This window comes from Bufo bufo, chromosome 10 (assembly GCF_905171765.1).
Source record: "Bufo bufo chromosome 10, aBufBuf1.1, whole genome shotgun sequence".
Taxonomy (NCBI): domain Eukaryota; kingdom Metazoa; phylum Chordata; class Amphibia; order Anura; family Bufonidae; genus Bufo; species Bufo bufo.
In genome coordinates this window covers 4,943,820-4,969,467 of record NC_053398.1, presented here as the reverse complement: position 1 = coordinate 4,969,467, position 25,648 = coordinate 4,943,820, and the positions used below count along the sequence as shown (strand labels likewise).

The 25,648-nt window shown below is 45.9% G+C and overlaps 1 protein-coding gene across 1 annotated transcript in view; it reads right to left on the bottom strand.

Annotated features, from left to right (window-relative positions):
• The window catches only part of OTOG (otogelin), a 120,973-nt gene that overhangs the window by 66,267 nt on the left and 29,058 nt on the right, over positions 1 to 25,648 (bottom strand). The window contains exons 8-15 of the mRNA XM_040410305.1: positions 22,543 to 22,697; positions 16,952 to 17,073; positions 16,615 to 16,820; positions 15,366 to 15,499; positions 14,156 to 14,262; positions 7,570 to 7,679; positions 1,415 to 1,540; positions 1,070 to 1,178 (exon numbers count right to left, since the gene is read on the bottom strand). Of these exons, the coding sequence (XP_040266239.1) occupies positions 1,070 to 1,178; positions 1,415 to 1,540; positions 7,570 to 7,679; positions 14,156 to 14,262; positions 15,366 to 15,499; positions 16,615 to 16,820; positions 16,952 to 17,073; positions 22,543 to 22,697 (1,069 nt within the window). The remainder of the gene's footprint in view (positions 1 to 1,069; positions 1,179 to 1,414; positions 1,541 to 7,569; positions 7,680 to 14,155; positions 14,263 to 15,365; positions 15,500 to 16,614; positions 16,821 to 16,951; positions 17,074 to 22,542; positions 22,698 to 25,648) is intronic.

Genomic DNA, 25,648 nt, shown 5'->3' with positions numbered 1-25,648 from the left:
CAGGCTCCCCTCTGTCCTCATCTCCAGGCCCCCCTCTGTCCTCATCTCCAGGCCCCCCTCTGTCCTCATCTCCAGGCCCCCCTCTGTCCTCATCTCCAGGCCCCCCTCTGTCCTCATCTCCAGGCCCCCCTCTGTCCTCATCTCCAGGCCCCCCTCTGTCCTCATCTCCAGGCCCCCCTCTGTCCTCATCTCCAGGCCCCCCTCTGTCCTCATCTCCAGGCCCCCCTCTGTCCTCATCTCCAGGCCCCCCTCTGTCCTCATCTCCAGGCCCCCCTCTGTCCTCATCTCCAGGCCCCCCTCTGTCCTCATCTCCAGGCCCCCCTCTGTCCTCATCTCCAGGCCCCCCTCTGTCCCCTTCTCTCCAGCCCCCCCCCCTCTGTCCTTCTCTACAGGGCCCCCCTCTGTCCTCATCTCCAGGCCCCCCTCTGTACTCATCTCCAGGCCCCCCTCTGTCCTCATCTCCAGGCCCCCCTCTGTCCTCATCTCCAGGCCCCCCTCTGTCCTCAACTCCAGGCCCCCCTCTGTCCTCAACTCCAGGCCCCCCTCTGTCCTCATCTACAGGCCCCCCTCTGTCCTCATCTCCAGGCCCCCCTCTGTGCTCATCTCCAGGCCCCCCTCTGTCCTCATCTCCAGGCCCCCCTCTGTCCTCATCTCCAGGCCCCCCTCTGTACTCATCTCCAGGCCCCCCTCTGTACTCCTCTCCAGGCCCCCCTCTGTCCTCATCTCCAGGCCCCCCTCTGTCCTCATCTCCAGGCCCCCCTCTGTCCTCATCTCCAGGCCCCCCTCTGTCCTCATCTCCAGGCCCCCCTCTGTCCTTCTCTCCTGGCTGCCCCCCCTGTCCTTCTCTCCAGCCCCCCCCCTCTGTCCTTCTCTACAGGGCCCCCACTGTCCTCCTCTCCAGGGCCCCCTCTCTGTCCTCCTCTCCAGGACCCCCCCCCCCCTCCAGCGCCCCCTTCTGCCTCCTTCCAGTTCTTCATTGCACACATCTACTCAGTTCCATGACTTTCAAAGGCATCACTGTCCAATCAATGCTCAGCCATGGCTTAGTCAGCCCCAGTCAGACACCCACCAGTTGTTACACTGGTCCTGCACCACAGTGCCAGCTTGGCGGGGGACGCCATGGAAATCGCAGGGACATTCAGAGGGATAAACACAAGTTTCATTTTCTAGAACCATCCCTGTAAACAGAAGCAAAGTGTAAGATTCTGATATGTAGACAATAAAAAAAGTTCTAAAAGAATGGTATACAGCAGTATACAAAGAGTCAGCCCGCAGCAGCTCTATGAGCATCCCACAGGAGAAGCGCAGCTCATTGTGGAGTGTCCTGGACCAGCAGACATAGCAGCCGATCCTACAGTGACCGGAGAGACTCCACTCCATATACAGCACATCAGCACCGCTGAAGATGTGTTACCCTCAGGACAGTAGCAGCCGTCTACACAGGAGATCTCGCTGTCCATACATGGCTTCCTCAGGTGGCACGAGGTTGGACAACATTCAATGCATTCACTGTATACCAGGCCAGTGTCACATGTAACGTCTGCAGAGGAAGAACACGGTTACTGCAACACACACAGAGCAAACCTCACAGAAAACATGACACATGAGCAGAATAATGCTGCAAAGAAAGCGACAGAGCGGTACAGAAAGGAAGAGAGCGGTATAGAATAGTATAGAGCGGTATAGAAAGGAAGAGAGCGGTACAGAAAGGAAGAGAGCAGTACAGAAAGGAAGAGAGCAGTACAGAAAGGAAGAGAGCGGTATAGAAAGGAAGAGAGCAGTACAGAAAGGAAGAGAGCGGTACAGAAAGGAAGAGAGCGGTACAGAAAGGAAGAGAGCGGTATAGAAAGGAAGAGAGCGGTACAGAAAGGAAGAGAGCGGTACAGAAAGGAAGAGAGCGGTATAGAATAGTATAGAGCGGTATAGAAAGGAAGAGAGCAGTACAGAAAGGAAGAGAGCAGTACAGAAAGGAAGAGAGCAGTACAGAAAGGAAGAGAGCGGTACAGAAAGGAAGAGAGCAGTACAGAAAGGAAGAGAGCGGTACAGAAAGGAAGAGAGCGGTACAGAAAGGAAGAGAGCGGTACAGAAAGGAAGAGAGCGGTATAGAATAGTATAGAGCGGTATAGAAAGGAAGAGAGCAGTACAGAAAGGAAGAGAGCAGTACAGAAAGGAAGAGAGCAGTACAGAAAGGAAGAGAGCGGTACAGAAAGGAAGAGAGCAGTACAGAAAGGAAGAGAGCGGTACAGAAAGGAAGAGAGCGGTACAGAAAAGAAGAGAGCAGTGCAGAAAGTATAGAGCGGTACAGAAAGGAAGAGAGCAGTACAGAAAGGAAGAGAGCGGTACAGAAAGGAAGAGAGCAGTACAGAAAGGAAGAGAGCGGTACAGAAAGGAAGAGAGCGGTACAGAAAGGAAGAGAGCGGTACAGAAAGGAAGAGAACGGTATAGAAAGTATAGAGCGGTACAGAAAGTATAGAGCGGTACAGAAAGGAAGAGAGCAGTACAGAAAGGAAGAGAACGGTATAGAAAGTATAGAGCGGTACAGAAAGTATAGAGCGGTACAGAAAGGAAGAGAGCAGTACAGAAAGTATAGAGCGGTACAGAAAGTAGGTATAGAAAAGCATAAAGCGGTATAGAGTGGTATAGGAAAGTATAGAGTGCTAACAGGATTGTATAAAAAGGTATAGAAAAGTATAGGGCAGTATAGAAAGGTATAGAGCATAAAAAAGTATATTGGTACAAAAAAGTACTAACAGAATAGCATAGACTGCTAACAGAATAGTATAAAGTGCTAACAGAATAGTATAGAGCGGTATAGAAAAGTACAGAATGCTAACAATAGCATAGAGTGCTAACAGAATAGTACAGAGCTATATATAAAATATAGAGTGCTAACAGAATAGTATAGAATGCTAATAGAAGAGCATAGAATGCTAACAGAATAGTATAGAGCGGTATAGAATAGAATAAAGTGCTAACAGAATAGTATAGAGCGATATATAAAATTATAGAGTGCTAACAGAATAGTATAGAGTGGTATAGAATAGCATACAGCGGAATAGAATAGTATGAAGTGCTAACAGAATGGTATGGAGCAGTATAGAATAGTATGAAGTGCTAACAGAATAGTATGGAGCAGTATAGAATAGTATAGATTGGTTTAAAATAGTACAGAATGCTAACAATAGTATAGAGAGATAAAGAAAAGTAGAGAGTGCTAACAAAAGCATAGACCGATATACAATACTATAGAGTGGTATAGAATAGTACAGAGCGGAACAGAATAGCATAAAGTGCTAACAGAATAGTATAGAGCGGTATAGAATAGTATTGAGCGGAATAAAATAGTATAGAGAGCTAAAAGAATTGTGTAGAGGGGTATAGAAAAGTACAGAATGCTAACAATAGTACAGAGTGGTACAGAAAGTTACAGAGTGCTAACAGAATAGTACAGAGCGGTATAAAAAGTACAGAGTGCTAACAGAATAGTACAGAGTGGTATACAAAGTACAGAGTGCTAACAGAATAGTACAGAGTGGTATACAAAGTACAGAGTGCTAACAGAATAGTACAGAGCGGTATAAAAAGTACAGAGTGCTAACAGAATAGTACAGAGCGGTATAAAAAGTACAGAGTGCTAACAGAATAGTACAGAGTGGTATACAAAGTACAGAGTGCTAACAGAATAGTACAGAGCGGTATAAAAAGTACAGAGTGCTAACAGAATAGTACAGAGTGGTATACAAAGTACAGAGTGCTAACAGAATAGTATAGAGTGGTATACAAAGTACAGAGTGCTAACAGAATAGTACAGAGCGGTATACAAAGTACAGAGTGCTAACAGAATAGTACAGAGCGGTATACAAAGTACAGAGTGCTAACAGAATAGTACAGAGTGGTATACAAAGTACAGAGTGCTAACAGAATAGTACAGAGTGGTACAGAAAGTTACAGAGTGCTAACAGAATAGTACAGAGCGGTATAAAAAGTACAGAGTGCTAACAGAATAGTACAGAGCGGTATAAAAAGTTACAGAGTGCTAACAGAATAGTACAGAGCGGTATACAAAAACATAGACCTTTAAGAATACTATAGAGCTGTATAGAATAGTATAAAGTGCTAACAGAATAGTATAGAGCGGTATAGAATAGTATACAACAGTACAGAAGAGTACAGACCAGTATAGACCAGTTTAGAACAGTACACAACACTATAGAACAGTATAGAACAGTACATAAAAATACAAAACAGAATAGTATAGAAGAGTATACAATAGTATAGACCAGTATAGAAAGTATAGAACAGTGCACAATAGTATAAAACAGTATAGAACCGCACAGAACAATGGATTCACAGCTCAGCAGGAAGGATCACACACTTTAGGATTAGATACACAGTTCAGCAGGAAGGATCACACACATTAGGATTAGATACACAGTTCAGCAGGAAGGATCTCACACATTAGGATTAGATACACAGCTCAGCAGGAAGGATCACACACATTAGGATTAGATACACAGCTCAGCAGGAAGGATCACACACTTTAGGATTAGATACACAGCTCAGCAGGAAGGATCACACAATTAGGATTAGATACACAGCTCAGCAGGAAGGATCACACACTTTAGGATTAGATACACAGCTCAGCAGGAAGGATCACACAATTAGGATTAGATACACAGCTCAGCAGGAAGGATTACACATATTAGGGTTAGATACACAGCTCAGCAGGAAGGATCACACACTTTAGGATTAGATACACAGCTCAGCAGGAAGGATCACACATATTAGGGTTAGATACACCGCTCAGCAGGAAGGATCACACACATTAGGATTAGATACACAGTTCAGCAGGAAGGATCTCACACATTAGGATTAGATACACAGCTCAGCAGGAAGGATCACACACACATTAGGGTTAGATACACAGCTCAGCAGGAAGGATCACACACATTAGGATTAGATACACAGCTCAGCAGGAAGGATTACACATATTAGGGTTAGATACACAGCTCAGCAGGAAGGATCACACACTTTAGGATTAGATACACAGCTCAGCAGGAAGGATCACACACATTAGGATTAGATACACAGCTCAGCAGGAAGGATCACACACATTAGGGTTAGATAAACACAGCTCAGCAGGAAGGATCACACACACATTAGGGTTAGATACACAGCTCAGCAGGAAGGATCACACACTTTAGGATTAGATACACAGCTCAGCAGGAAGGATCACACATTAGGGTTAGATACACAGCTCAGCAGGAAGGATCACACACTTTAGGATTAGATACACAGCTCAGCAGGAAGGATCACACATATTAGGGTTAGATACACAGCTCAGCAGGAAGGATCACACACATTAGGATTAGATACACAGTTCAGCAGGAAGGATCACACATTAGGGTTAGATACACAGCTCAGCAGGAAGGACCACACACATTAGGATTAGATACACAGTTCAGCAGGAAGGATCTCACACATTAGGGTTAGATACACAGCTCAGCAGGAAGGATCACACACACATTAGGGTTAGATACACAGCTCAGCAGGAAGGATCACACACATTAGGATTAGATACACAGCTCAGCAGGCAGGATCACACACACATTAGGATTAGATACACAGCTCAGCAGGCAGGATCACACAATTAGAATTAGATACACAGCTCAGCAGGAAGGATCACACAATTAGGAGGAGATACACAGCTCAGCAGGCAGGATCACACACACATTAGGATTAGATACACAGCTCAGCAGGAAGGATCACACACATTAGGATTAGATACACAGCTCAGCAGGCAGGATCACACACACATTAGGATTAGATACACAGCTCAGCAGGCAGGATCACACACATTAGGATTAGATACACAGCTCAGCAGAAAGGATCACACACATTAGGATTAGATACACAGCTCAGCAGGAAGGATCACACACTTTAGGATTAGATACACAGCTCAGCAGGAAGGATCACACAATTAGGATTAGATACACAGCTCAGCAGGAAGGATCACACACTTTAGGATTAGATACACAGCTCAGCAGGAAGGATCACACAATTAGGATTAGATACACAGCTCAGCAGGAAGGATTACACATATTAGGGTTAGATACACAGCTCAGCAGGAAGGATCACACACTTTAGGATTAGATACACAGCTCAGCAGGAAGGATCACACATATTAGGGTTAGATACACCGCTCAGCAGGAAGGATCACACACATTAGGATTAGATACACAGTTCAGCAGGAAGGATCACACATTAGGGTTAGATACACAGCTCAGCAGGAAGGATCACACACATTAGGATTAGATACACAGTTCAGCAGGAAGGATCTCACACATTAGGATTAGATACACAGCTCAGCAGGAAGGATCACACACACATTAGGGTTAGATACACAGCTCAGCAGGAAGGATCACACACTTTAGGATTAGATACACAGCTCAGCAGGAAGGATCACACACATTAGGATTAGATACACAGCTCAGCAGGAAGGATCACACACATTAGGGTTAGATAAACACAGCTCAGCAGGAAGGATCACACACACATTAGGGTTAGATACACAGCTCAGCAGGAAGGATCACACACTTTAGGATTAGATACACAGCTCAGCAGGAAGGATCACACATATTAGGGTTAGATACACAGCTCAGCAGGAAGGATCACACACATTAGGATTAGATACACAGTTCAGCAGGAAGGATCACACATTAGGGTTAGATACACAGCTCAGCAGGAAGGACCACACACATTAGGATTAGATACACAGTTCAGCAGGAAGGATCTCACACATTAGTGTTAGATACACAGCTCAGCAGGAAGGATCACACACACATTAGGGTTAGATACACAGCTCAGCAGGAAGGATCACACACATTAGGATTAGATACACAGCTCAGCAGGCAGGATCACACAATTAGAATTAGATACACAGCTCAGCAGGAAGGATCACACAATTAGGAGGAGATACACAGCTCAGCAAGAAGGATCACACACATTAGGATTAGATACACAGCTCAGCAGGCAGGATCACACACACATTAGGATTAGATACACAGCTCAGCAGGAAGGATCACACACACATTAGGATTAGATACACAGCTCAGCAGGAAGGATCACACACACATTAGGATTAGATACACAGCTCAGCAGGAAGGATCACACACACATTAGGATTAGATACACAGCTCAGCAGGCAGGATCACACACACATTAGGATTAGATACACAGCTCAGCAGGCAGGATCACACACATTAGGATTAGATACACAGCTCAGCAGGCAGGATCACACACATTAGGATTAGATACACAGCTCAGCAGGCAGGATCACACACATTAGGATTAGATACACAGCTCAGCAGGCAGGATCACACACATTAGGATTAGATACACAGCTCAGCAGGCAGGATCACACAATTAGGATTAGATACACAGATCAGTAGAATATATCACGTGACAGGATTAGATACACAGCTCAGTAGAATATATCACGTGACAGGATTAGATACATCAGCAGGTGATGGGATTAGATCCAGAGATGTTTAATCTGGGGACACGTACCACACTTTTTGAACACCTCCCTCCATCCTTGCAGTGGGTGCCCGGCGTGAGCACAGGCGCGGGCATACTCTGCCAGAGCTCTGCACAAGGTGCCCATGTCCATCTCTGACCTGCAAAGAAAACCAAGAAAAGATGCTGGAACGTCCCTGACACCTGAAGGACTGGGAAGGTGAAGGGGGGGGGGGGTCCCCTGCACCAACAGGGGTCCAGTCACACTGTGAATGTGTTAATGGGACAGAAGAGGCCCAGGTGGAGACCATCACTATCCACCAGAATGGGAATCCCCACTGTGTGCCAGGTAATAGGAGGGGGCGTGCACCTGTATGCACAGGGGAAACCTCCGACACTGGTGCTCCATAAGGAACCGCCATCCAGCACAGCTTCCATACAGGGGTGTCACCTCATAGGAACCCAAAACATAACTTCACATTGGCCCCTCACCCCCCCAGTACCGGTGCATCAAAACACCCCCAGCAACATGCCCCCGATTGATGACACACTATATATACACTATATATTATACAGGGGCCACACTATATATACACTATATATTATACAGGGGCCACACTATATACACACTATATATTATACAGGGGCCACACTAGATATACACTATATATTATAGAGGGGCCACACTATATATACACACACTATATATTATACAGGGGCCACGTTATATATACACTATATATTATACAGGGGCCACACTATATATACACTGCGTGCAGAATTATTAGGCAAATGAGTATTTTGACCACATCATCCTCTTTATGCATGTTGTCTTACTCCAAGCTGTATAGGCTCGAAAGCCTACTACCAATTAAGCATATTAGGTGATGTGCATCTCTGTAATGAGAAGGGGTGTGGTCTAATGACATCAACACCCTATATCAGGTGTGCATAATTATTAGGCAACTTCCTTTCCTTTGGCAAAATGGGTCAAAAGAAGGACTTGACAGGCTCAGAAAAGTCAAAAATAGTGAGATATCTTGCAGAGGGATGCAGCACTCTTAAAATTGCAAAGCTTCTGAAGCGTGATCATCGAACAATCAAGCGTTTCATTCAAAATAGTCAACAGGGTCGCAAGAAGCGTGTGGAAAAACCAAGGCGCAAAATAACTGCCCATGAACTGAGAAAAGTCAAGCGTGCAGCTGCCAAGATGCCACTTGCCACCAGTTTGGCCATATTTCAGAGCTGCAACATCACTGGAGTGCCCAAAAGCACAAGGTGTGCAATACTCAGAGACATGGCCAAGGTAAGAAAGGCTGAAAGACGACCACCACTGAACAAGACACACAAGCTGAAACGTCAAGACTGGGCCAAGAAATATCTCAAGACTGATTTTTCTAAGGTTTTATGGACTGATGAAATGAGAGTGAGTCTTGATGGGCCAGATGGATGGGCCCGTGGCTGGATTGGTAAAGGGCAGAGAGCTCCAGTCCGACTCAGACGCCAGCAAGGTGGAGGTGGAGTACTGGTTTGGGCTGGTATCATCAAAGATGAGCTTGTGGGACCTTTTCGGGGAGAGGATGGAGTCAAGCTCAACTCCCAGTCCTACTGCCAGTTTCTGGAAGACACCTTCTTCAAGCAGTGGTACAGGAAGAAGTCTGCATCCTTCAAGAAAAACATGATTTTCATGCAGGACAATGCTCCATCACACGCGTCCAAGTACTCCACAGCGTGGCTGGCAAGAAAGGGTATAAAAGAAGAAAATCTAATGACATGGCCTCCTTGTTCACCTGATCTGAACCCCATTGAGAACCTGTGGTCCATCATCAAATGTGAGATTTACAAGGAGGGAAAACAGTACACCTCTCTGAACAGTGTCTGGGAGGCTGTGGTTGCTGCTGCACGCAATGTTGATGGTGAACAGATCAAAACACTGACAGAATCCATGGATGGCAGGCTTTTGAGTGTCCTTGCAAAGAAAGGTGGCTATATTGGTCACTGATTTGTTTTTGAATGTCAGAAATGTATATTTGTGAATGTTGAGATATTATATTGGTTTCACTGGTAAAAATAAATAATTGAAATGGGTATATATTTGTTTTTTGTTAAGTTGCCTAATAATTATGCACAGTAATAGTCACCTGCACACACAGATATCCCCCTAAAATAGCTAAAACTAAAAACTACTTCCAAAAATATTCAGCTTTGATATTAATGAGTTTTTTGGGTTCATTGAGAACATGGTTGTTGTTCAATAATAAAATTAATCCTCAAAAATACAACTTGCCTAATAATTCTGCACTCCCTGTACACACTATATATTATACAGGGGCCACACTATATATACCCTATATATTATACAGGGGCCACACTATATATACCCTATATATTATACAGGGGCCACACTATATATACACTATATATTATACAGGGGGCCACACTATATATACACTATATATTATACAGGGGGCCACACTATATATACACTATATATTATACAGGGGGCCACACTATATATACACACTATATATTATACAGGGGCCACACTATATATACACTATATATTATACAGGGGGCCACCACTATATATACACTATATATTATACATAGACCACACTATATATTATACAGGGGGTCACACTATATATACACTATATATTATACAGGGGCCGTACTATATATACATTATATATTATACAGGGGCCACGCTATATATACACTATATATTATACAGGGGGCCACACTATATATTATACATGGGCCACACTATATATACACTATATATTATACAGGGGCCGTACTATATATACACTATATATTATACAGGGGCCACACTATATATACACTATATATTATACAGGGGCCACACTATATATACACTATATATTATACAGGGGCCGCACTATATATACCCTATATATTATACAGGGGCCACACTATATATACACTATATATTATACAGGGGCCACACTATATATACACTATATATTATAGAAGGGCCACACTATATATACACTATATATTATACAGGGGCCGCACTATATATACCCTATATATTATACAGGGGCCGCACTATATATACACTATATATTATACAGGGGCCACACTATATATACACTATATATTATACAGGGGCCGCACTATATATACCCTATATATTATACAGGGGCCGCACTATATATACACTATATATTATACAGGGGCCACACTATATATACACTATTATACAGGGGCCACACTATATATACACTATATATTATACAGGGGCCGCACTATATATACCCTATAAATTATACAGGGGCCATGCTATATATACACTATATATTATACAGGGGCCACACTATATATACACTATTATACAGGGGCCACACTATATATACACTATATATTATACAGGGGCCGCACTATATATACCCTATAAATTATACAGGGGCCATGCTATATATACACTATATATTATACAGGGGCCACACTATATATACACTATATATTATACAGGGGCCGCACTATATATACCCTATAAATTATACAGGGGCCACGCTATATATACACTATATATTATACAGGGGTCGCATTATATATTATACAGGGGCCACACTATATATACACTATATATTATACAGGGGCCACGCTATATATACACTATATATTATACATGGGCCGCACTATATATACACTATATATTATACAGGGGCCGCACTATATATACACTATATATTATACAGGGGCCACACTATATATACACTATATATTATAGAAGGGCCACACTATATATACACTATATATTATAGAAGGGCCACACTATATATACACTATATATTATACAGGGGCCGCACTATATATACACTATATATTATACAGGGGGCCACACTATATATACACTATATATTATACAGGGGCCACACTATATATACACTATATATTATACAGGGGTCACACTATATATACACTATATATTATACAGGGGCCACACTATATATACACTATATATTATACAGGGGGCCACACTATATATACACTATATATTATACAGGGGCCACACTATATATACACTATATATTATACAGGGGGTCACACTATATATACACTATATATTATACAGGGGGCCACACTATATATACACTATATATTATACAGGGGCCACACTATATATACACTATATATTATACAGGGGCCACACTATATATACACTATATATTATACAGGGGCCGTACTATATATACATTATATATTATACAGGGGCCACGCTATATATACACTATATATTATACAGGGGGCCACACTATATATTATACATGGGCCACACTATATATACACTATATATTATACAGGGGCCGTACTATATATACCCTATATATTATACTGGGGCCACGCTATATATACACTATATATTATACAGGGGGCCACACTATATATTATACATGGGCCACACTATATATACACTATATATTATACAGGGGGCCACACTATATATACACTATATATTATACAGGGGCCACACTATATATACCCTATATACTATACAGGGGCCACACTATATATACCCTATATATTATACAGGGGCCACACTACATATACACTATATATTTTACAGGGGCCACACTATATATACACTATATATTTTACAGGGGCCACACTATATATACACTAACTGTGGAAGGAGCTTCATGGTCTGGATGTCCATGGCCGCTCCATGCCAGCCTTCCATCACCAAGCACAATGCCAGGCATGGGATGGAGGTGGAGGAGTGGTAATGCTATGGGGGGGGGGGGGGTCTTCAGGGGTTGGTGGAGGAGGGGTAACGCAATGGGGGGTTTTAAAGGGTCGGTGGAGGAGGGATAATTTTATGGGGGATCCTCAGGGGGCAGTGGGGGATGGGTAATGCTATGGGGGGGTTTTCAGGGGTCATGCGGGGTAATGCTATGGAGAGTCTTCAGGATGTACAGTCTGGTGGAGGAGGGGTAATGCTATGGGGGGTCTTCAGGGGTCATGCGGGGTAATGCTATAGAGAGTCTTTAGGATGTACAGTCTGGTGGAGGAGGGGTAATGCTATAGAGGGTCTTCAGGGGTCATGCGGGGTAATGCTATGGGGGGTCTACAGGGGTCATGCGGGGTAATGCTATGGAGAGTCTTCAGGATGTACAGTCTGGTGGAGGAGGGGTAATGCTATGGGGGGTCTTCAGGGGTCATACGGGGTAATGCTATGGAGAGTCTTCAGGATGTACAGTCTGGTTAAGGAGAGGTAATGCTATGGGGGGTCTTCAGGGGTCATACGGGGTAATGCTATGGAGAGTCTTCAGGATGTACAGTCTAGTGGAGGAGGTGTAATGCTATGGGGGGTCTTCAGGGGTCATGCGGGGTAATGCTATAGAGAGTCTTCAGGATGTACAGTCTGGTGGAGGAGGGGTAATGCTATGGAGGGTCTTCAGGGGTCATACGGGGTAATGCTATGGAGAGTCTTCAGGGTGTACAGTCTGGTGGAGGAGGGGTAATGCTATGGGGGTGTTTTCAGGGGTCATGCGGGGTAATGCTATGGAGAGTCTTCAGGATGTACAGTCTGGTTAAGGAGAGGTAATGCTATGGGGGGTCTTCAGGGGTCTTACGGGGTAATGCTATGGAGAGTCTTCAGGATGTACAGTCTGGTGGAGGAGGGGTAATGCTATGGGGGGTCTTCAGGGGTCATGCGGGGTAATGCTATGGAGAGTATTCAGGATGTACAGTCTGGTGGAGGAGGGGTAATGCTATGGGGGTGTTTTCAGGGGTCATGCGGGGTAATGCTATGGAGAGTCTTCAGGATGTACAGTCTGGTTAAGGAGAGGTAATGCTATGGGGGGTCTTCAGGGGTCTTACGGGGTAATGCTATGGAGAGTCTTCAGGATGTACAGGCTGGTGGAGGAGGGGTAATGCTATGAGGGGTCTTCAGGGGTCATATGGGGTAATGCTATGGAGAGTCTTCAGGATGTACAGTCTGGTTAAGGATAGGTAATGCGATGGGGGGGTCTTCAGGGGTCATGCGGGGTAATGCTATGGAGAGTCTTCAGGATGTACAGTCTGGTTAAGGATAGGTAATGCGATGGGGGGGTCTTCAGGGGTCATGCGGGGTAATGCTATGGAGAGTCTTCAGGATGTACAGTCTGGTTAAGGAGAGGTAATGCTATGTGGGGTCTTCAGGGGTCATGCGGGGTAATGCTATGGAGAGTCTTCAGGATGTACAGTCTGGTTAAGGAGAGGTAATGCTATGGGGGGTCTTCAGGGGTCATACAGGGTAATGCTATGGAGAGTCTTCAGGATGTACAGTCTGGTGGAGGAGGGGTAATGCTATGGGGGGTCTACAGGAGTCATGCGGGGTAATGCTATGGGGGGTCTACAGGGGTCATGTGGGGTAATGCTATGGGGGGTCTACAGGGGTCGGCCACTTAGTTCCAGTGAAGGGAAATCTTAAAGTTTCAGAAGACAAGACGTTGTGGACAGTTGTATGGTCACTACTTTGTGGGAACAGTATGGGGAACGCCCTTTTCTGCTTCGCCATGACTGCGCCCCAGTCTACAAGCTCCATAAAGACATGGCGGTGAGTAGGGGAGACAGTAACATTCTTCCCATAGTTCAGATGAATGACATGGGGGACGCATCTACTTACATGCACAGGTCATCTGCGCAGCTCGCCATGAAGGGCTCCGGACTCACCAACTCGTGACAACTCTGAAATGGAGGCTGAAGTAATGAGCTGCAGAGAGAGTGCGCCACCTGTGAGGAGAAGACAGGGAACCCGTCATCACGGCGCCAACACCACGAATGTCTGCCCAATGGAGAGAAGACTGCAACGTAAAGATCCAAAACAATAAGCGCCCGCTCAGGAGGCCGCGCTATACTATAGACCCTGGAGCAGCTGGAGTCTCCAGCACGAAGGATGTCAGGCTGCAGTATATATGTTCTGGAGGTCAGGACGAAGAGTATATAGTCTTCTAGCCGTACACCCTGTATACATCTCATTACATTTGCTCGTTTGGCACACTGGTGGCAGTCATGTCTGTAAGTACCAGTGCAGGGTGACCAGGTTGGTGGCAGCCAGGGGAAATCTGACTGGTGATTGTGGGTCTCCTGGACACCATTCCCCATCACTGCTGCCACGCTGTGGTCATGCTGAAGAGGTAAGTGTCTCTGGACTGTCGCCCTGATTCATTGACCAGGGTCCGGGGGGTGGCGCTGCTGGTGTGGGGTCCGTTCCTGACCTGATGGGATGTCCGGGGCGGAAGAGGCAGGAGCAGCACATAAGCAGCTGTTCACACTTATATCCGAAAAAGCAATGTGTGCCGTATGGCACACTGATGTAATATATGGCAGGTAGGTATCACCACTTATATAATATATGGCAGGTAGGTATCATCACTGATGTAATAAATGGCAGGTAGGTGTCATCACTTATATAATATATTGCAGGTAGGTATCATCACTGATGTAACTGGTCTGGACGGTTGGTGTCATTACTGATGTAACTGGTCTGGACGGTTGGTGTCATTACTGATGTAAGTGGTCTGGACGGTTGGTGTCATTACTGATGTAATAGGTAAGGACGGTTGGTGTCATTACTGATGTAACTGGTAAGGACGGTTGGTGTCATTACTGATGTAACTGGTATGGGTGAGACATGCACTCACATATCAGTATCTGCTCTGACAACTACTGAGACCCGTTGCCATCCTGACAACATAATCATTGTCATATTTCAGCTCTTGGCAGGAGACGATCTGGTGCCATCATAAAGCTCTGGAAGGGAAATGTTACACGTCCGCAGGCTGCGCGCTCCATGCAGCCGACACTGCAGCAGCCATGCGCGCCGGGCACTGTACCTGTCTCGCCTGCGGCTTCAGCTTAGCACATGGTGGCTCATAGGAAGTGGATGGGGCAGGGTTCAGCCACAATTTCTGGGGCAAATCCTCCCTCCAGCTGTTCACAAATTCCTCAATGTCCTCTGTCACTTTACCTGAACGGAGACAGAGCAGGCACATTCTGAATAAAGGAAGGAAAAGAAAGAGGGGAGGAAAAGGAGAAGGGGATGAAAGGAAGGAGGGAAGGAAAAGAAGGTGTGGAGAAAAGGAAGGAGGGGAGAAAAGGAAGGAGGGGAGGAGAAGAAGGAGGGGAAGGAAGGAAGGAGGGATGGTTGAAAAAAAGGAAGAGAGGAAATGAAAAAGGGGAGGAAAAGAAGGAGGGGAGGAAAGCAAGGAAGGGGAGAAAAGAGGGAAGAAAGGAAAGAAAGGCATAGAGGAAAGGAAGGAGGGGAGGGAGGAAGGAATGAAGAAAGAAAGGAAGGGAAGGAGGAGAGGAAGGAAGGGAAGGGAGGAAAAGAAGGAAGGGATAAAAGGAAGGAAGAAAGGAAAGATAAAAGAGGAGAAAAGAAAGGAAGGGATAAAAGGAAGGAGAGGAAGAAATGAAGGAAGCGAGGAAAGGAAAGAAATGAAGGAATTGAGGAAAGGAAAGGAAGGAAAGGAAGGAATGGAGGAACGGAAGGAGGTAAGGGAACTAAAGTAGGGAATAAAGGAAGGAGGAATTGATGGAAAATAGGGAGGAGAGGAAATGAACAAGTGGAGGAAAAGAAGGAGGGGAAAAAAGAAAGGATAGGAGGAAAATGGAAGGGAGGAAAGCAAGGAAGGGAAGAAAAGAGAGGATGAAGGAATGAAGAAAGTAAGGAAGGAAAATAAAGTATAAAGGAAGGGAAGGAGGAGAGGAAGGGAGGAAAGGAAGGAAGGGATAAAAGAAAGGATGAGAGGAAAGGAAGGAGAGGAGGAAATATAGGAAGGGATAAAAGGAAGGAGGAGAAGAAAGGAAGGAGCGGAAGAAATGAAGGAAGGGCAGATAGGAAAGGAAAGGAAGGAGAAGAGGAAGAAAAGGGAATGGAGGAAAAAAGGAATGATGGGAAGGAAAGGAAAGGAAGGAAGGGAAAAAATGAAGAAGAGGAGGAAGGAAAGGAAGGATGGGAAGAAGAAAGCAGGAAAAGAATGGAAAGAGGGGAGAAAGGAAGATAGATAGACAGATAGAAGATAGCTGACATGTTGATCTTCCTGTCATTGTACACGGTATCTGCTCACAGAATATCCGCACCATAACTTGTCACCAGATCATCGTGGGGGATCCAGTTATTATTGCCACATATTCCGTGGGTTCTGCCGACATAATCCGGACTCATTTTCAGATAAATAGCGGAGTTTCCATCCCAGGCCAAGGAGAAGGCGTAGTGCTGAGTGATGATGATGTATCCGGCGAGGCGCTGTATCCTCAGTACCCCATTGGTATATGGCAGCTGCACCCTGGGGGAGGACAAAGGACAGGGAACATTGGGGTCCAGGGGCCCCAGGGGTAGAAGGTTTTACCATCAGTGATGGGGCCAATTAGGTCAGAAGGCACCATGCTATAATCTGATTGGCTGCTGGAAACTCACCTGAGGTTGTTGAGGAGAACAATGTGTTCCTGTAACGTCACTTCCCCGGCACCAGCAAAGTACAGTGTGACGAAGCGAGCGCAAGAGTAGGGGTGGGAGGCGCAGGACGGGTCGTTGTGCACCTGCGTCAGGTAATGGGCAAATCTCAGTCACGTCACATACAACTAGCAGCACCACACACGTACCAGTCAGGGTCTGCCATGGTTAGATGACACCTGCAGAGCCACGTGTGATAGACTGCTCTGGTACAGTCCCTTCCTTTAGTGTGAACGCACTCATACTGCGGAGCCTAACAGAGCGCTGCGAGCGGGTGGAACCCTTCATACAGCTACCACGTCAGCCATGATGGCTGATATTATATAAGCACTACAGCTGGTATTATATGTACAGTGTGGCAGGTATTTGGGTACTATGGTAGGTATTATATGGGCACTACAGCTGGTATTTTATGTACGGTGTGGCAGGTATTTGGGTACTATAGTAGGCATTATATGGGCACTACAGCTGGTATTATATGTACAGTGTGGCAGGTATTTGGGTGCTATAGTAGGCATTATATGGGCACTACAGCTGGTATTATATGTACAGTGTGGCAGGTATTTGGGTACTATGGAAGGTATTAAAAGGGTGCTACAGCTGGTATTATATGTACAGTGTGGCAGATATTTGGGTACTTTGGAAGGTATTATATGGGCACTACAGCTGGCATTATATGCACAGTGTAGCAGGTATTTGGGTACTATGGAAGGTATTATATGGGCACTACAGCTGGTATTATATGTACAGTGTGGCAGGTATTTGGGTACTATGGAAGGTATTATAAGGGTGCTACAGCTGGTATTATATGTACAGTGTGGCAGGTATTTGGGTACTATGGAAGGTATTATATGGGCACTACAGCTGGCATTATATGTACAGTGTGGCAGGTATTTGGGAATGATGGTAGGCATTATATGGGCACTACAGCTGGCATTATATGTACAGTGTGGCAGGCATTTGGGTACTATAGTAGGCATTATATGGGCACTACAGCTGGCATTATATGTACAGTGTGGCAGGTATTTGAGTACTACTGTAGGCAATATATGGGCACTACAGCTGGTATTATATGTACAGTGTGGCAGGTATTTGGGTACTATGGAAAGTATTATAAGGGTGCTACAGCTGGTATTATATATACAGTGTATCCAGTATTTGAGTACTACTGTAGGCATTATATGGGCACTACAGCTGGTATTATATGTACAGTGTGGCAGGCATTTGGGTACTATAGTAGGAATTAAATGGGCACTACAGCTGGTATTATATGTACAGTGTGGCAGGTATTTGGGTACTATGGAAGGTATGATATGGGCACTACAGCTGGTATTATATGTACAGTGTGGCAGGTATTTGGGTACTATAGTAGGCATTATATGGGCACTACAGCTGGTATTATATGTACAGTGTGGCAGGTATTTGGGTGCTATAGTAGGCATTATATGGGCACTACAGCTGGTATTATATGTACAGTGTGGCAGGTATTTGGGTACTATGGAAGGTATTAAAAGGGTGCTACAGCTGGTATTATATGTACAGTGTGGCAGATATTTAGGTACTTTGGAAGGTATTATATGGGCACTACAGCTGGCATTATATGTACAGTGTAGCAGGTATTTGGGTACTATGGAAGGTATTATATGGGCACTACAGCTGGTATTATATGTACAGTGTGGCAGGTATTTGGGTACTATAGTAGGCATTATATGGGCACTACAGCTGGTATTATATGTACAGTGTGGCAGGTATTTGGGTACTATGGAAGGTATTATAAGGGTGCTACAGCTGGTATTATATGTACAGTGTGGCAGATATTTGGGTACTTTGGAAGGTATTATATGGGCACTACAGCTGGCATTATATGTACAGTGTAGCGGGTATTTGGGTACTATGGAAGGTATTGTATGGGCACTAGAGCTGGAATTATATGTACAGTGTGGCAGGTATTTGGGAATGATGGTAGGCATTATATGGGCACTACAGCTAGTATTATATGTACAGTGTGGCAGGCATTTGGGTACTATAGTAGGCATTATATGGGCACTACAGCTGGCATTATATGTACAGTGTGGCAGGTATTTGGGTACTATGGAAGGTATTATATGGGCACTACAGCTGGCATTATATGTACAGTGTGGCAGGTATTTGGGTACTATAGTAGGCATTATATGGGCACTACAGCTGGCATTATATGTACAGTGTGGCAGGTATTTGGGTACTATGGTAGGCATTATATGGGCACTACAGCTGGTATTATATGTACAGTGTGGCAGGTATTTGGGTACTATGGAAGGTATTATATGGGCACTACAGCTGGTATTATATGTACAGGGTGGCAGGTATTTGGGTACTATGGAAGGTATTATAAGGGTGCTACAGCTGGTATTATATATACAGTGTAGCCAGTATTTGAGTACTACTGTAGGCATTATATGGGCACTACAGCTGGTATTATATGTACAGTGTGGCAGGCATTTGGGTACTATAGTAGGAATTAAATGGGCACTACAGCTGGTATTATATGTACAGTGTGGCAGGTATTTGGGTACTATGGAAGGTATTATATGGGCACTACAGCTGGTATTATATGTACAGTGTGGCAGGTATTTGGGTACTATAGTAGGCATTATATGGGCACTACAGCTGGTATTATATGTACAGTGTGGCAGGTATTTGGGTACTATAGTAGGCATTATATGGGCACTACAGCTGGTATTATATGTACAGTGTGGCAGGTATTTGGGTACTATGGAAGGTATTATAAGGGTGCTACAGCTGGTACTATATGTACAGTGTGGCAGATATTTGTGTACTTTGGAAGGTATTATATGGGCACTACAGCTGGCATTATATGTACAGTGTAGCAGGTATTTGGGTACTATGGAAGGTATTATATGGGCACTACAGCTGGTATTATATGTACAGTGTGGCAGGTATTTGGGTACTATAGTAGGCATTATATGGGCACTACAGCTGGTATTATATGTACAGTGTGGCAGGTATTTAGGTACTATGGAAGGTATTATAAGGGTGCTACAGCTGGTATTATATGTACAGTGTGGCAGATATTTGGGTACTTTGGAAGGTATTATATGGGCACTACAGCTGGCATTATATGTACAGTGTAGCAGGTATTTGGGTACTATGGAAGGTATTATATGGGCACTACAGCTGGTATTATATGTACAGTGTGGCAGGTATTTGGGAATGATGGTAGGCATTATATGGGCACTACAGCTGGTATTATATGTACAGTGTGGCAGGCATTTGGGTACTATAGTAGGCATTATATGGGCACTACAGCTGGCATTATATGTACAGTGTGGCAGGTATTTGGGTACTATGGAAGGTATTATATGGGCACTACAGCTGGCATTATATGTACAGTGTGGCAGGTATTTGGGAATGATGGTAGGCATTATATGGGCACTACAGCTGGCATTATATGTACAGTGTGGCAGGCATTTGGGTACTATAGTAGGCATTATATGGGCACTACAGCTGGCATTATATGTACAGTGTGGCAGGTATTTGGGTACTATGGTAGGCATTATATGGGCACTACAGCTGGTATTATATGTACAGTGTGGCAGATATTTGGGTACTTTGGAAGGTATTATATGGGCACTACAGCTGGCATTATATGTACAGTGTAGCAGGTATTTGGGTACTATGGAAGGTATTATATGGGCACTACAGCTGGTATTATATGTACAGTGTGGCAGGTATTTGGGTACTTTGGAAGGTATTATATGGGCACTACAGCTGGCATTATATGTACAGTGTAGCAGGTATTTGGGTACTATGGTAGGCATTATATGGGCACTACAGCTGGTATTATATGTACAGTGTGGCAGGCATTTGGGTACTATAGTAGGCATTATATGGGCACTACAGCTGGCATTATATGTACAGTGTGGCAGGTATTTGGGTACTATGGAAGGTATTATATGGGCACTACAGCTGGCATTATATGTACAGTGTGGCAGGTATTTGGGAATGATGGTAGGCATTATATGGGCACTACAGCTGGCATTATATGTACAGTGTGGCAGGCATTTGGGTACTATAGTAGGCATTATATGGGCACTACAGCTGGCATTATATGTACAGTGTGGCAGGTATTTGGGTACTATGGTAGGCATTATATGGGCACTACAGCTGGTATTATATGTACAGTGTGGCAGGTATTTGGGTACTATGGAAGGTATTATAAGGGTGCTACAGCTGGTATTATATGTACAGTGTGGCAGATATTTGGGTACTATGGAAGGTATTATATGGGCACTACAGCTGGTATTATATGTACAGGGTGGCAGGTATTTGGGTACTATGGAAGGTATTATAAGGGTGCTACAGCTGGTATTATATGTACAGTGTGGCAGGCATTTGGGTACTATAGTAGGCATTATATGGGCACTACAGCTGGCATTATATGTACAGTGTGGCAGGTATTTGGGAATGATGGTAGGCATTATATGGGCACTACAGCTGGCATTATATGTACAGTGTGGCAGGCATTTGGGTACTATAGTAGGCATTATATGGGCACTACAGCTGGCATTATATGTACAGTGTGGCAGGTATTTGGGTACTATGGTAGGCATTATATGGGCACTACAGCTGGTATTATATGTACAGTGTGGCAGGTATTTGGGTACTATGGAAGGTATTATATGGGCACTACAGCTGGTATTATATGTACAGGGTGGCAGGTATTTGGGTACTATGGAAGGTATTATAAGGGTGCTACAGCTGGTATTATATATACAGTGTAGCCAGTATTTGAGTACTACTGTAGGCATTATATGGGCACTACAGCTGGTATTACATGTACAGTGTAGCAGGTATTTGGGAATGATGGTAGACATTATATGGGCACTACAGCTGGTATTACATGTACAGGGTGGCAGGTATTTGGGTACTATGGAAGGTATTATAAGGGTGCTACAGCTGGTATTATATGTACAGTGTGACAGGCATTAGATTAGCTCTGTGGCTGTGGTAGATTCATAGTCACCCCCCTATATTCAGACTTTGGGGTCAATGCTGCCTCTCAAACTGTCCTCTTCATCTCTGACACAAACATTGGCGCGTGCCGTGTCCCGTTACACTGCCATCAATGAGAATCCCCGGTGGTAACGTCTGCACCTGTCTGTCATGCTGTCAAATGTGATCCACCGCCGAGGACACAACTCTACCAGAGAAGAACAACGCTATCGTAGGACACCGCCAACACTGCCACCGGGGACTTGGAATGAAAGAATTCAAACTGAAAACTGACAACCAAAAAATGGCACCATGTGGTATGGTGGGCAGTGTCTCTAGGGCAGCCATATTACTGGGTCAGATTAGGGGTTATTTTATTGTGTGCCATGATGTCTGGAACAAGAACAGTCAAATCTGAGAGACAGCGAGACGGCGGAGCTAAATGGAACCCTTCCAAGAAATTCACCACGTGACCGTCAGAATAATACACCACTCACTGGTCACAGGAGATCAAAGGAAATGATGGGGGTTATGGCACAAACGAGGACAAACCTCACACTCACCTGTATGGAAAAGCTCTGCTCATCTGGTTCTGCTTGGCGCAGGAGGTCATACGTGAATTTTCCAGGAAAAAAAAAATAAAGTCCATCAAAGGTCTCATAATGATACTGCCCCCACGTCCGGCAGATGTTCTCTCTCTCCGGGCCTGTATTATACACTGAAAGAGAAAAAACACAGCATACACCCAATATATACATACAGCAGGCACATGTACCGCACAGAGGTACACACAAAACACCTCTACAGCACAGAAATCTGCACAACATATATGTACATACACATCACACAATCTCGTTTGAGCTCTAACTAAACATAAGCAGTTTTTGTAGGAGGCCACCTCTGTTACACATCATCCCCGGCACTGTCCTAGGAGGCCACCTCTGTTACACATCATCCTCGGCACTGTCCTAGGAGGCCACCTCTGTTACACATCATCCCCGGCACTGTCCTAGGAGGCCACCTCTGTTACACATCATCCTCAGCACTGTCCTAGGAGGCCACCTATGTTATACATCATCTCCGGCACTGTCCTAGGAGGCCACCTCTGTTACACATCATCCCCGGCACTGTCCTAGGAGGCCACCTCTGTTACACATCATCCCCGGCACTGTCCTAGGAGGCCACCTCTGTTACACATCATCCCCGGCACTGTCCTAGGAGGCCACCACTGTTACACATCATCCCCGGCACTGTCCTAGGAGGCCACCTCTGTTACACATCATCCTCGGCACTGTCCTAGGAGGCCACCTCTGTTACACATCATCCCCGACACTGTCCTAGGAGGCCACCTCTGTTACACATCATCCCCGGCACTGTCCTAGGAGGCCACCTCTGTTACACATCATCCCCGGCACTGTCCTAGGAGGCCACCTCTGTTACACATCATCCTCAGCACTGTCCTAGGAGGCCACCTCTGTTACACATCATCCCCGGCACTGTCCTAGGAGGCCACCTCTGTTACACATCATCCCCGGCACTGTCCTAGGAGGCCACCTCTGTTACACATCATCCCCGACACTGTCCTAGGAGGCCACCTCTGTTACACATCATCCCCGGCACTGTCCTAGGAGGCCACCTCTGTTACACATCATCCCCGGCACTGTCCTAGGAGGCCACCTCTGTTACACATCATCCTCAGCACTGTCCTAGGAGGCCACCTCTGTTACACATCATCCCCGGCACTGTCCTAGGAGGCCACCTCTGTTACACATCATCCCCGGCACTGTCCTAGGAGGCCACCTCTGTTACACATCATCCCCGGCACTGTCCTAGGAGGCCACCTCTGTTACACATCATCCCCGGCACTGTCCTAGGAGGCTACCTCTGTTACACATCATCCCCGGCACTGTCCTAGGAGGCCACCTCTGTTACACATCATCCCCGGCACTGTCCTAGGAGGCCACCACTGTTACACATCATCCCCGGCACTGTCCTAGGAGGCCTCCTCTGTTACACATCATCCCCGGCACTGTCCTAGGAGGCCACCTCTGTTACACATCATCCCCGGCACTGTCCTAGGAGGCCACCTCTGTTACACATCATCCCCGGCACTGTCCTAGGAGGCCACCACTGTTACACATCATCCCCGGCACTGTCCTAGGAGGCCACCACTGTTACACATCATCCCCGGCACTGTCCTAGGAGGCCTCCTCTGTTACACATCATCCCCGACACTGTCCTAGGAGGCCACCTCTGTTACAGATCATCCCCGGCACTGTCCTAGGAGGCCACCACTGTTACACATCATCCCCGGCACTGTCCTAGGAGGCCTCCTCTGTTACACATCATCCCCGGCACTGTCCTAGGAGGCCACCTCTGTTACACATCATCCCCGGCACTGTCCTAGGAGGCCACCTCTGTTACACATCATCCCCGGCACTGTCCTAGGAGGCCACCACTGTTACACATCATCCCCGGCACTGTCCTAGGAGGCCACCACTGTTACACATCATCCCCGGCACTGTCCTAGGAGGCCTCCTCTGTTACACATCATCCCCGACACTGTCCTAGGAGGCCACCTCTGTTACACATCATCCCCGGCACTGTCCTAGGAGGCCACCTCTGTTACACATCATCCCCGACACTGTCCTAGGAGGCCACCTCTGTTACACATCATCCCCGGCACTGTCCTAGGAGGCCACCTCTGTTACACATCATCCCCGACACTGTCCTAGGAGGCCTCCTCTGTTACACATCATCCCCGACACTGTCCTAGGAGGCCACCTCTGTTACACATCATCTCCGGCACTGTCCTAGGAGGCCACCTCTGTTACACAGCATCCCCGGCACTGTCCTAGGAGGCCACCTCTGTTATACATCATCTCCGGCACTGTCCTAGGAGGCCACCTCTGTTACACAGCATCCCCGGCACTGTCCTAGGAGGCCTCCTCTGTTACACATCATCCCCGGCACTGTCCTAGGAGGCCACCTCTGTTACACAGCATCCCCGGCACTGTCCTAGGAGGCCACCTCTGTTATACATCATCTCCGGCACTGTCCTAGGAGGCCACCTCTGTTATACATCATCCCCGGCACTGTCCTAGGAGGCCACCTCTGTTACATATCATCCTCAGCACTGTCCTAGGAGGCCACCTCTGTTACACATCATCCCCGGCACTGTCCTAGGAGGCCACCTCTGTTACACAGCATCCCCGGCACTGTCCTAGGAGGCCACCTCTGTTATACATCATCTCCGGCACTGTCCTAGGAGGCCACCTCTGTTATACATCATCCCCGGCACTGTCCTAGGAGGCCTCCTCTGTTACACATCATCCCCGGCACTGTCCTAGGAGGCCTCCTCTGTTACACATCATCCCTGGCACTGTCCTAGGAGGCCACCTATGTTACACATAATCTCCGGCACTGTCCTAGGAGGCCACCTCTGTTATACATCATCCCCGGCACTGTCCTAGGAGGCCACCTCTGTTACACATCATCCCCGGCACTGTCCTAGGAGGCCACCTCTGTTACACATCATCCCCGACACTGTCCTAGGAGGCCTCCTCTGTTACACATCATCCCTGGCACTGTCCTAGGAGGCCACCTATGTTACACATCATCCCCGGCACTGTCCTAGGAGGCCACCTCTGTTACATATCATCCCCGGCA